This window comes from Dipteris shenzhenensis, chromosome 10 (assembly GCF_047967505.1).
Source record: "Dipteris shenzhenensis isolate YYH24624 ecotype China chromosome 10, Dip_SZ_1.0, whole genome shotgun sequence".
NCBI lineage: Eukaryota > Viridiplantae > Streptophyta > Polypodiopsida > Gleicheniales > Dipteridaceae > Dipteris > Dipteris shenzhenensis.
In genome coordinates, this window is record NC_141605.1 from 24,946,407 (window position 1) to 24,958,173 (window position 11,767).

General features: G+C 38.8%; 1 protein-coding gene across 1 annotated transcript; it reads left to right on the forward strand.

The window, feature by feature from the left end:
- The first annotated feature begins 7,590 nt into the window (after positions 1-7,590).
- On the forward strand, positions 7,591-9,630 carry LOC147897603 (GDSL esterase/lipase 6-like). The gene is made up of 5 exons (XM_087380922.1): positions 7,591-7,893; positions 8,415-8,533; positions 8,607-8,822; positions 8,909-9,173; positions 9,280-9,630. The coding sequence occupies exons 1-5, from the start codon at positions 7,602-7,604 to the stop codon at positions 9,534-9,536; spliced, it is 1,149 nt and encodes a 382-aa protein (XP_087237048.1). The 5' UTR covers positions 7,591-7,601; the 3' UTR covers positions 9,537-9,630.
- Positions 9,631-11,767: the final 2,137 nt, after the last annotated feature.

Sequence of the window (11,767 nt, forward strand, 5' to 3'; positions counted from 1 at the left end):
GCGGTATGCATTTTATTGTGTCAAGGAGAGACGCAAAGACCTTTGTGATGCCTCCTCCTCAACCATCAAAGTTTCCAGAGCTACAAAGGGCATTGGAGACTCTTTCATATACTTGGGAGCAATTTCCTAGTGTGGTGGCAAAAAGGATGCATGCAAAGATAATGTTTGAATACTTTCAGGATGCAGAATATGCTCCCCATATGCAAGAATCATCACATGAAGGAGATCAAAAAGCTCAGACTTCAATGCAGGGACAAGAAGAACAGGCACACTGTCACAAACCTGTAGAACATGAGCGCAAACTTCTAGAGCCAGAAATGGTGGATGTAACTAAGGATGATGAAAAACAAGCCTTGAGTGCACGAGAATTAGCAAAAATTGAAGAAGATCAAGGTCGATCCACTGCAGTTATGCTAGAAGCTCTTGCTAGCAAACCACGACGTGAAATGCAAAAGGCTAGTACTGCAAGAGCCACGGTTCCAAGCAGTAAGAAAAGACATCGTCCCACTGTAGAGAAAGATAATGTGGATGAAAAACGGTCAAAAAAAGAGAAAGATGAAGAAGACTCAGAATCCGAGGCTGAAGATGATCAGGATGAACTCACATCAATCAAAAATCTTAATCTGCGTCTTAATGAAGCAGTTACAGATGATGATGTGGGATATATCTGGGGTCAAAGGACGTGGTTTGTGAATGCCAAAGATGTGGAAGCTGCAGCTCTGTTTACTAATAGCCGAAGCCTTGATATATCCTATGCAATGCAAATATACGAGGCTTTGAGAGATGGTAAGAAACCTGTGGCAAGCAATGTGGTCTTGCGCCCAATAATGTTTTGTCCAACCAAAAATAGTTTTCTGGATCAAATAACATTTACAGGGCCTACACATTTCGAGGAGATCTTCAGTCAATTCTTTAAAAACACTCTAAAAAATATTCCACATGAACAAGGCGAAGAGGCACAAGGAGAGAATATGCTAAAGGAAGTCAAGAAGGAATTTCTCCTTCATTGCAGATTCCAGCCCATTGATGGTCAACATTGGGCTTATGCTTGTAATCAGATCGCAAGGGAAGCAAAGGAGGGCAAAAGACTCACTCCAGAACAATTTGTAAAGATAAGCTCATTCCATTATTATCCTGCAACGATCTGTATATTCAAGCATGAGATTAAGTATTTGATTGAGTCCGAAAGACTTAATCATTATGTCCATGGAAAGCGTAAGATATCCTCAACATCAGAGGTCTTACAGAAGGCAAGGGTGATATGGACAACATTTGGTTCTCCAAATCCTGATTTGAAGCGAAAGGTCACAAAAGCAGATGCCGACACACTCACAAACTTTTATACTTCTTTGAGTGCTGTTGTGCCTAGGGGAACCCAAGAGCGGGAAGAAAGTATGACAAGCCTCAAGGTGGTGAGGGACAGATATGCCGACTACACTTCTATCATATTTCGTCCTGTTGAAGTGTTCAATGAGATGCTTGAAACGTGCATTGCTTGTGAGCGTGGACAGCTGACCTATGAAGCTCCTTTGTTTATCTCCGGCAAGTCAAAGGTAATGGATAAGAAGGAGTTGACGGCAAGGATGTGGAGGCCTGTAAAGTACTTACCTGATAAGTATGCATCCATGGCAGCACAAAAAATTTTAAAGAAAGAATGGTTTTTTGGAAAAAAATACAAAGACCACTGCATGGAAGAATGCATCAATGTACAGGTGAGGCGTGATGCAGTGCATAGTGCCATCAAGTATTTGCTGTCAGAGAAACAAATTCCACTTACTCATTGTAACATTGACTATAATGTGGTGAAGCATATAGCTTCTTTGTCAACACCCAAGGTAAAGCTATGGGCAAACAGGTGGATTAAAAAGGATGAAGATGGGTCGGAAATAGTAACCTCTTATATGAGAAAAGAGATCCCACAACAGGTGGTTGCATATGTGGAAAGATTAATCAGCGAGATAAGAATGCCGACAGATATGCACCAAAGCTTTCAATTCAATGTAGAGGTTACAGCAGAGTCTGGAAAGCTTGTCAACTTCAGGGGAGTCTCAGAAGATGACTTCTTCAAGAATGAGTCAGCATGGGATAAGCCACAACTATTCTTTATCAATGAAGTTTCTAGCGATGATATCCATAACTTCATTGATAGAATAGTATATACCACCATTAGCAAAGTGGCGATTTGTAACATTGTCATATTTGTTGATAAAAAAGACAAAGAAGCCATGCAGGTTACTCTAGAGCGAGCATATTCATCAGATTTGAAGATCTATAGTGGTGTTTATGCAGCAAAGAGAGGCAAGAGAGAATGTGGCATAGCGATTTAAACTCTTGAATCATTCTTTCTGTGTATGCGGAGTCCCAACCCTGATCACTCCTTACAAAAGAACATAAGAGGGAATTCAAATAATTTGAGATTGATGCTAGAAGAGCAAGATATTCCCAGGTCCATACATTATCAAAAAAACAACTATGGAAGTCCTGCAAAAAGTGGGAGTCTCTTGCTTACCATGATGGAGAATTTGCTGCCGGCAGGTTGGGAGGTCACCTTGTGCAGGATGGGATATTTATTTGAGGATCTCCTAAGAAAAGGCAAATCCACCAATATTATTGAAAATAAGCATTTCATGGCCTATTTCCAGCTTCAAGCAGATCTAACCACAGGCTATGAAAAAGAGATAGACCACAAGGACACCGATGACATGGATGATTACCTTGAAGATCATAATGTCCCAGTTGTTGATGATGAAAAGATGGACTTACATGACCCATTCACAGAGAGGTTGGTGGATGAAGACAAATATGATGATGCCTTCTTTGATAATTATGGCTCGCAGGGTTATGAAAAAAGGCCACTACGACAATACATAGCGGTATGAACTCTCTATTTCTCAACTAAATACAATTTTTTAAATAAGATTTAAATTTAAAGATAATGAATCTAATCTCTCATATTTGTTTACAGGCAATAGAGGGAGAAGAAATGGATGAAGTCAATACGGAGGCACTCCCTTCTACTTCAACAATGCAACCACCTCTAAATTTGATTGAAAAATCAAATTTAGCTGCATTAGATAAAATGGAGAGCTCATTTCAAGTTAGGATCGTTTTGAAACGAGAACCTCAGTATTTAAGCTTTGGTAGAGAGGAGGTTTCAATCCTCTCCAATCCTTTAAAAGAGGTTAATGACAATGTTATCTTGGCCATTCTCAGGTAATGTTTATTTATTTATTGCTACTTCAATAAGCTAACATTTGTTTATTTATTCACAGTTCAGTTATATATCAGTTTCCTAGTGCAGAATGCAAATCAATTCTATGAGCTAATGTTTGTTTATTTCTTGGTGCAGTGTAGTTATTTCTCAGCTTCCTAGTACAGTGCAGCATCGTGTCTACATGCTCGATGCTCTCCTTTCTTCTATTCTTAGCTCTCCTCAAAAGACTATAGAAGATGTTTGTACCTGGTTAAGCCCTTTGAATTTAGATGGGGTGCGAGTCATCTTAATGCCTTATCATGAGGCGTAAGTATCAACTCTAACCTTATTTTTACTATTTCTTTGGCAAGTTTGTGTAAAACAATAATCATTTTTATTCTGGTCGTGTAGCTCACATTGGAGTCTGATCTTCTGGGACCTTGAACTCAACCATTTATGGCTTGTGAATTCAATAGAAGGCTATCATGCCAACTCCCCAAGGTAATTATTCTCTTAATATTTTTGATACTTTCTTATTTTGTATCTTATGATCATGATATATTAATATATTTCATATGTCATGCTGGACAGTGCTGCATATCGGCTAGTACCTGCTGTCAGAACAACCACGGAGCAACAAGATCAAGTAGAATTCAAAAGACGTCTGCTAGTGGAGCAAAAAGATGGACACAGCTGTGGGTGGAGAGTTGCCTACAACTGCATGTTGTTTCTTAGAGAGATTTTTGATTTGGAGTTACCAGTCAAAATGGAATCATATACAGAAGCTGATCTGCTAGCATTTCGGGCTGAGAGTATTCAGCATCTAATTACTACCATTGGGAAACAACATGAAAATATGACTACATTGCAGCATGTATAAAACCTTATCTTTATACTTGTATGCTTGTTCCAGCCTTTGATTGGGATGTATAAATCTCATAACTTTTTTATATTTTATTCCAAAAGGAGAAGAGAATGAGTCTAATGAAAGCATGCTATCTTTATACTTTTATGATTATTTAAACCATTAATTTTATTTGGGATGTGTAAATCTCATAACTTGTCTAATGAAAGCATGCTATCTTTATACTCCTATGATTATTTAAACCATTATTTTTATTTGGGATGTGTAAATCTCATAACTTTTTAAAATTTTCATCCAAAAGAAGGAGAGACTCACTCTAATGAAAGCGTGTATGAAACCTTTTTAAATTTTTGCTCCAAGCAGAGGAGAGACTTACACTAATGAAAGCATGTATGAAACCTTATCTGCTTGTTTAAGCCTTTATTTGGGATGTGTACATCGCATAACTTTTTTATATTTTTATGGCAGAAGGAGGATGTGGAGGACATAGCAAGTGAAGAAGAATACGATGTAGACTACTCCCTCAATAAGATGAGTCATAAAAATATGAATCTATTGGAGTAGATTGGAAGTTCATTCACTGCTATGTTGTTAATTCGACAACAACCTCATTTTTTTGAATTTGGTGAAGAAGAGATTTCAATCCTTTTGAATCCTAAGAATGAGGTTAATGTCAAAGTCATTACAACCATCCTCAGGTTTGATGCAGCCTTTTCCTTGGCTTTATACTTTGCTTATTTTGATTAAACCCAAGAAGCTAATACTTTTTTTTTAAATATAGTAATGTTATAGCAAATTTTCCGCAAAATATACAAAGCGTTTCATATATGCTCGATCCTCGTATTTCGGAAGTGCTTAGCAACAAAGAAGAAACCATAGAGAATGTTTGCAAGTGGTTGAAGCACATTCCTATGAATGACGCACGAGTTATTTTTACAGCATATTATGAGAAGTAAGCATCAAACCCTACTTGTTTTTTCTATTGCATTGCTAGAATTGTCTCAAACACAGTAATTATTCTTTATTGATAATGCAGCTCACATTGGAGTCTGGTAGTCGTGGACATCCTTGCGAAGAAGTGCTTCTTTGCAAACTCAATGACATCCGTCCATGGCAATGTGTTAGAGTAAGTATAGACTACACTTGTTGTCACTTCTTGACATGTAGATTGATATGCAATGCACATATTCACTGTTGTTATATGTTTTGATATGCAGATCAGCTCGAAAATTAGTAGATGCTATCGACATAGTAATGCGGCAATGTGACTTGGCACAACAAATAGAGTATATAACATGTCAGGTATCACATCAAGATAATAGCCACATCTATAATTGTGGATGGAGGGTGGGCTACAATTGCTTTTTGGTACTTGGTCAAATTTTTGAGATGCAAAATGACACCACACTATCAACATATACGGATTTGCATCTCTATGCATTTATAACATGTACCATTCGAGCAATCATTGATTGCGAAATGAATGCCATCAAAGAGGCAAAGAGGATAGATGACCTCAACTCTACAAACATGGCTTCATTAAAAGAATTGGGAAGCTCTTTTAATGTTAGGGTTATGATTCAACATAGACCTCAGTATCTTGAATTTGGGGGAGAGGAGATTTCAATTCTCTCTAGAGCTTCAAATGAGGTCAATAACAACGTTATGATGGCCATTCTCAGGTTTGATACAAACTTTTTCTCTACTTGATAATTCAATATTTTGATTTAATCTAATAAGCTAATAAGCTAATATTCATTTATTTTGATTAAATCTAATAAGCTAATATTCATTTATTTGTTGGTGCAGTATAGTTATCTCACGATTTGGTAGAGTCGTACAAAATCGTGTGTATATGTTGGATTCCCTCCTTTCTCCTATACTTAGCGATAGCAGAAAGACAATAGCCGATGTTTGTAAATTATTACAGCCTTTACATTTACATGGCGTGCGAGTCCTATTTATGGCATATCATGAGATGTAAGTATCATGGCAACCTTTATTTTCATCTTATACTGGCAACATTGTGTTAAATAATAATGGTTCTTAATTATTCGTGTAGGGAACATTGGAGTCTGGTGGTTTGGAACCTTGAAGACAACTATTGTTGGTTTGTTAACTCGATTGCAGGCTTTCATGGCTCAGTGCAAACGTAAGTATTCTATTAATCTGTTGTTACTTCTATATTATGTACCTTATGTGATAGATACACTAAGTTTTTTTAATATGTCACGATGAGTAGGTCGATTGAGAAGTTGGTATCTGCTATCAGAGAAACAGGACAGTACAAAGACTCGGTAGACTTCCAAAAGCATTTAGTAGTAGAGCAGGAAGATGGGCATAGTTGTGGGTGGAGAGTTGCCTACAACTGCATGTTGATTTTCAAAGAAATTTTCTCTCTTAAGCCACAGATCTCATCGGAAGACTCTTTGGAGCTCAAATATTCAGAGGAGGATATACAATTGTTTAGGGCTGAACTCATTCGAAACCTAATTGCTGCCATTAGAATACAACGTGCAACTAAAGCAATACCAGAGCTTCCCTTTAAGGAAGAGGAGACTGAGTCTACTATGAAAGCACTGCACACTACAGAAGAAGTAGAGACCCAATGTACACCTACAGCACCACAGCCTCCACTGGAAGCATCAGAAGAGTTGCCACCGCCTCCGCTTGCATTTAAGGAAGAGGATACTGAGTCTACTCCAAAAGCACTACATACTACAGAAGAAGTAGAGATCGAGTGTACATCTACAGCACCACAGCCTCCATTAGAAGCATCCCAAGAGTTGCCACAGTCTCCACTAGAAGCATCACAAGAGTTGTGATGCATGTATAATGTTGTGTTTGTAGTTTTTGTTGATTATACACCAATTTGTGACTTATTAATTAAGTGGCATAATCATGATATTTATATAATTTCTTTATGCACACAATTTTATGATATGAATGTGTGATGATGTGATTATTTGGAAATCAATCCTTGTGTGATGAGAATTTTGATATGAATATGTGATGATGTAATATTTGTAATATATTTATTTCATGCACACAATTTTATGATATGAATGTGTGATGATGTGATTATTTGGAAATCAATCCTTGTGTGATGAGAATTTTGATATGAATATGTGATGATGTAATATTTGTAATATATTTCTTCATGCACACAATTTTATGATATGAATGTGTGATGATGTGATTATTTGGAAATAAATCCTTGTGTGATGAGAATTTTATTCAGTTGGACAGTCTCCACTCACTTAAAGTAGAGCATTCGCAATGCTTCTCTCACTTTATTCCAACCCTTATCCTTATCATCTCCACTCACTTAAAGTAGAGCATTCGCAATGCTTCTCTCCATTTTATTCCAACCCTTATCCTTATCATCTCCATTTTATTCCAACCCTTATCCTTATCATCTCCACTCACTTTATTCCAACCCTTATCCTTATCATCTCCACTTAAAGTAGAGTCTTCTCATTGTAACCCATGTTGTTGTCTATCTCCTGCCTATTGTCAAGCTCATTTTAGCTCGTTTTTGTGATGATGATCATCAATCACAGAGCCACGCATTCAGAAAGTTTTTCTTCGATTGCCATGCTCATCACTATCACCTCCTACTTTTTTTTTATGATGGTGGTGGAATCAAGCCATCATCATCACAAGCCTGAAGTTCCAGGGCTCTTCTCTTTCGGAGACTCATTGAGCGATGTGGGCACTAATCAGTATGTACCCGATTGCACAGTTCTTGTCAATTTTCCTCCTTATGGAGAGACTTACTTCCATCGACCTACAGGCCGATTCTGCAATGGCCGCCTCGTCTTCGACTTCCTGGGTGAGGCTTTCCTCCCTTCTTGATGTGTTTGCTTGCTTGCTTCTTCAAATTCTGATGTATTCTGTGCTTCCTTGGTGAGGCTCTTCTCCCTTCTTGATCTGTTTGCTTGCTTGCTTGCTTCAAATTTTGATGCTTTGTGTGCTTGCCCATTCTTTGCTGCACCTCCTTGAATCTGTTGTTCGCTCGAGCTGCATCTTCAAATGCGTTTTGGGTTTTGGGTTTTATTTTGCTGCATTTTGAGCTTGTCCATTCTTTGCTGCACCTCCTGTGAATCTATTATTCGCTCCAGCTGCATCTTCTAATGCGTCTTAGTTTCACCTTCTTCGAATCTGTAATTTGCTCAAACTGCATCTTCAAATGCGTTGTGGGTTTGATGCTGCTGCTGCTCAGGATTTGCCCATTTCCGACCGAAAAATCGCACAGCGCTTTTCCAATGTTTTTGGACTTTCATGCGCCTCTGAATTTGTAGTTATGCCCAGAAGCTGAATTTGGACCGCGTTTTGGGTTGGTTTTGCGCCCAGCACTGCGATTGGGATTGCCCCTCTCGCACCCTTACCTGCGGCCCCATTCCAGCTTGAAGCATGGCGCGAGCTTTGCCTCCGGAGGCAGCGGATTTCTCGACTCAACAAACGCAAAGGAGGTGAGCTTTTATCACTCATTTTCTGATCGATAAACTTTCTGGGTAGACCTGATTATTCGGGGCTCGATTGCAGAATGTCGTACCTTTCTCCACTCAAATTCGACAATTCCAAGAGCTAGCCGCAAGCCTGCCGGAAAGATTAGGACATGCTCACGCGCACAAGCTCCTTTCGGGAGCAATCTACACTCTACTCAGTGGTAGTAACGACATTGAGCGCATCTTGAGTAGCAACACCAGTCCCCAAGCACAAGTCCCTCTCCTGCTACAAAAGGCACAAACCGGTCTTCAGGTAATTCCGAGAGCAGCTTCTAAGAATCGTGATTAGATTCTTGCACGATCCCTCTGTCCATTAACGAGTTTTCTGTGAAATTGCAGTCTCTCTATCGAGCAGGTGGCCGGAAATTTATTGTCTTCGAATTACCTCCGTTGGGATGCACTCCTTTCGTACGATTTCTTCGTCGCAATACTTCTCATGGTGCTTGTTTCGAGCCTGTCAATGAGATCGTTCTCCTATTCAATACGGGTCTAAGGCAGCTTGCCCACGATCTCACCAAGCGTCTTCCTGGAGCTACCTTCGTCTTCTACAGGTCCTACAATTTCACTCTTGGAATCATCCAGAGCGGCGCCGGGAGGAATTACGGTAAGAACCAAAGTTAATGTTAAGCAGAGGAACAAAGAAATAATGATCGGTGGAAGGACGTTCAGAGACTGAGTGTGCAAATTTCATCTCGAAATGCGCTTGCCAGGATATACAGACTCGACGGACTCTTGCTGTGGAGCAGGGCCTTTCAACGCGGCTGTAAACTGCGGGAGGCGAGTGCACAAGGATTTGCCATACAAGCCGTTCTTGTGCGCGGATCCGACGAAGTTTTTATTCTGGGACGAGAGGCATCCGACAGACAAGACGAATGAGCTGCTCTTTGATCGATTATGGAGAGGAGGGAAGACGGCGGTAGAGCCGATGAATGTGCGAGCTTTGGCAAAACTGCGCATCGATCATTGATGATCAGATTGAACGAAGAAAAATCATGCCTACCACAAAATTTATGAGGCAAAAGGCATTGCTCCGCTTCTTCCATATCTTCACTTATAGTGGACTCTCTAGCAAATGCATAATCTTCTCTTGGACTTAATTTGTTACAGCAAAATAGATTTTATGCTCGGTAAATTTTCTTGCTCTTTTTAGATATTTGACAAGAGATTCATTTGCCATGGTTATGTCCTTTTTTTTTTGGTATCCCAATTTTTGCATCATACTCCTAACGTGAGAAATGAATGCTTGCAAGCCTTTCATTTCATCCATGTCAGCTTTGCTTTTTGTGAGAACAAATGTAGTGTCCTTCAAGGGGATTATTCGTTCTAGTAAAGTGTATGACACACTCCATAAATGGTCTATGTCCATTGAGTAGTACGTCCGTTGCACCATTGGAGTGTTGTCAGGCATGCTAAACAAGAAGTAGTGTGAATTTGTCTGCCCACATAGTGCATCATCTCCTCATTTCAAATGTGGCTCTATCAATGCTTTCCAATCTACCATCCTCTCCAAGATAGCCACTTTTGACTCTTCCTTTCGAGAACCTCTGTTTTTTTCCAATTTGGTGTTTCATGTCATCCATTGTCAAAACATCCCTTGACTTTAACTCTTTAGAGATAACACTAAATATTTGATCCATGTCTTCGTGTATATGGCCGACAAGAAGAAAACTGACTTCCACTTGTTCAAATATTTTCAAACCAACCACATAGAGTACAAAGAAAAAATGTATCTATCCTTATTTTCTCTCCAAAAGTTATCAGCATGTATATACAAGATGTGAGGTAAACATCCAATTGTATCCTTGACCTTTTGTATTGCTTTCATGATTGATGTTGCCACTTGGTTACTATCATGTTCATACAAGCTATCAATCCATAGATCACAAAAGAGTCAGAATCTGTGTACTAATGCTTTTAGTCCATGTTTGGAGATGGGATGCATTTGAATGTAGACAAGTTGACATGTAACTATCTATGCATTTGTGAGCTTGGGAGTTTGTCAAATTTCCTTCTCAGGTGATCCATGCCATCAATGGTGATACACATGGACTTTTTGATATCTAATTAGCTTCCTCCCTCCCAGAAGCATACACCATTCTAGCATCTTGCACATGACGTGAATGGATTTCTCTCCATCTTCTATATTTTCCTTGATGTTTCTTGCATTTAATATGCTCAATGGAAATTTTTAATTTGTCACATGTCTTGCATTTTGACATTATTTGCTTTGATGGAGTCTTCACAATGCAAAATTGCCCACACCAAATTTTTGTAAAAAGTAGCTCTAGAAATTTCTCTTCTCTGTCTTGTAATATTCTATTAACGGACTCTAGCACAACCTTCTTTGTCATTCCTAGAGGAAGATGGAGTTGGCACATGATACTTCCATTAGGCATTCTTTATGGAAGATGAGGTAGTGGCAATGCATTGTCTTCAAAGATTCGATTTAAAGTTGCAGCTACATTCAAGGCGCTTCTTTGTCCTTTTAACTTGCAAACATTTCCATGAACTCTATGAATCACCTTATGTTTGACATCTGCCCATATGCCCCAATAGGTACCATGAACTCTATGAATCACCTTATGTTTGACCTCTGTCCATATGCCCCAATAGGTACCATGTGATAATCCACTTAACAATTACTATCCTCAAATTACTAGTCCATTAACCATCGACATCAACCGAGGTTTGCGTAGCATTTGTCTTTAACATGCCTGCACATTGTTGAAGGAAGCAAAAAAAATCTTTAACTTGGGGGGTGCACCACTAAGAAACCCTATGTGTCACGTGAAAATTTCAAAGGGCATTAAAAAAACCCCTCAACTAAAATATCTCCCATAATAAAAACACCCCTCTTTACTTATGGACTAAGTGGATTTTTTCAGAAATTAAATTTAAAAATCACTCTTGTTATTGTAATTTTGTTAAAATTTTTCAAAAAGTTGGATTAAAGTATCCCTCCTTTTCAATGCACATGTTACAGTAAAATGTTTTTAGGTGAACCCCTCGACCTCTTGAAGAAGAGGATTATGGGTATTTGGCCCCGTCTTGCTCTTAATACCCACACGCATGGCGTCACATTCTTCCTTTTGTATCTCTTCTAAGGCATAGTTTCTTACATCAAACTTCAATTATAGTTTCTTGTATATTCTATTTGGATAGTATTACATGCCTCTTGGGTTTTAGAACTGGTGCCAT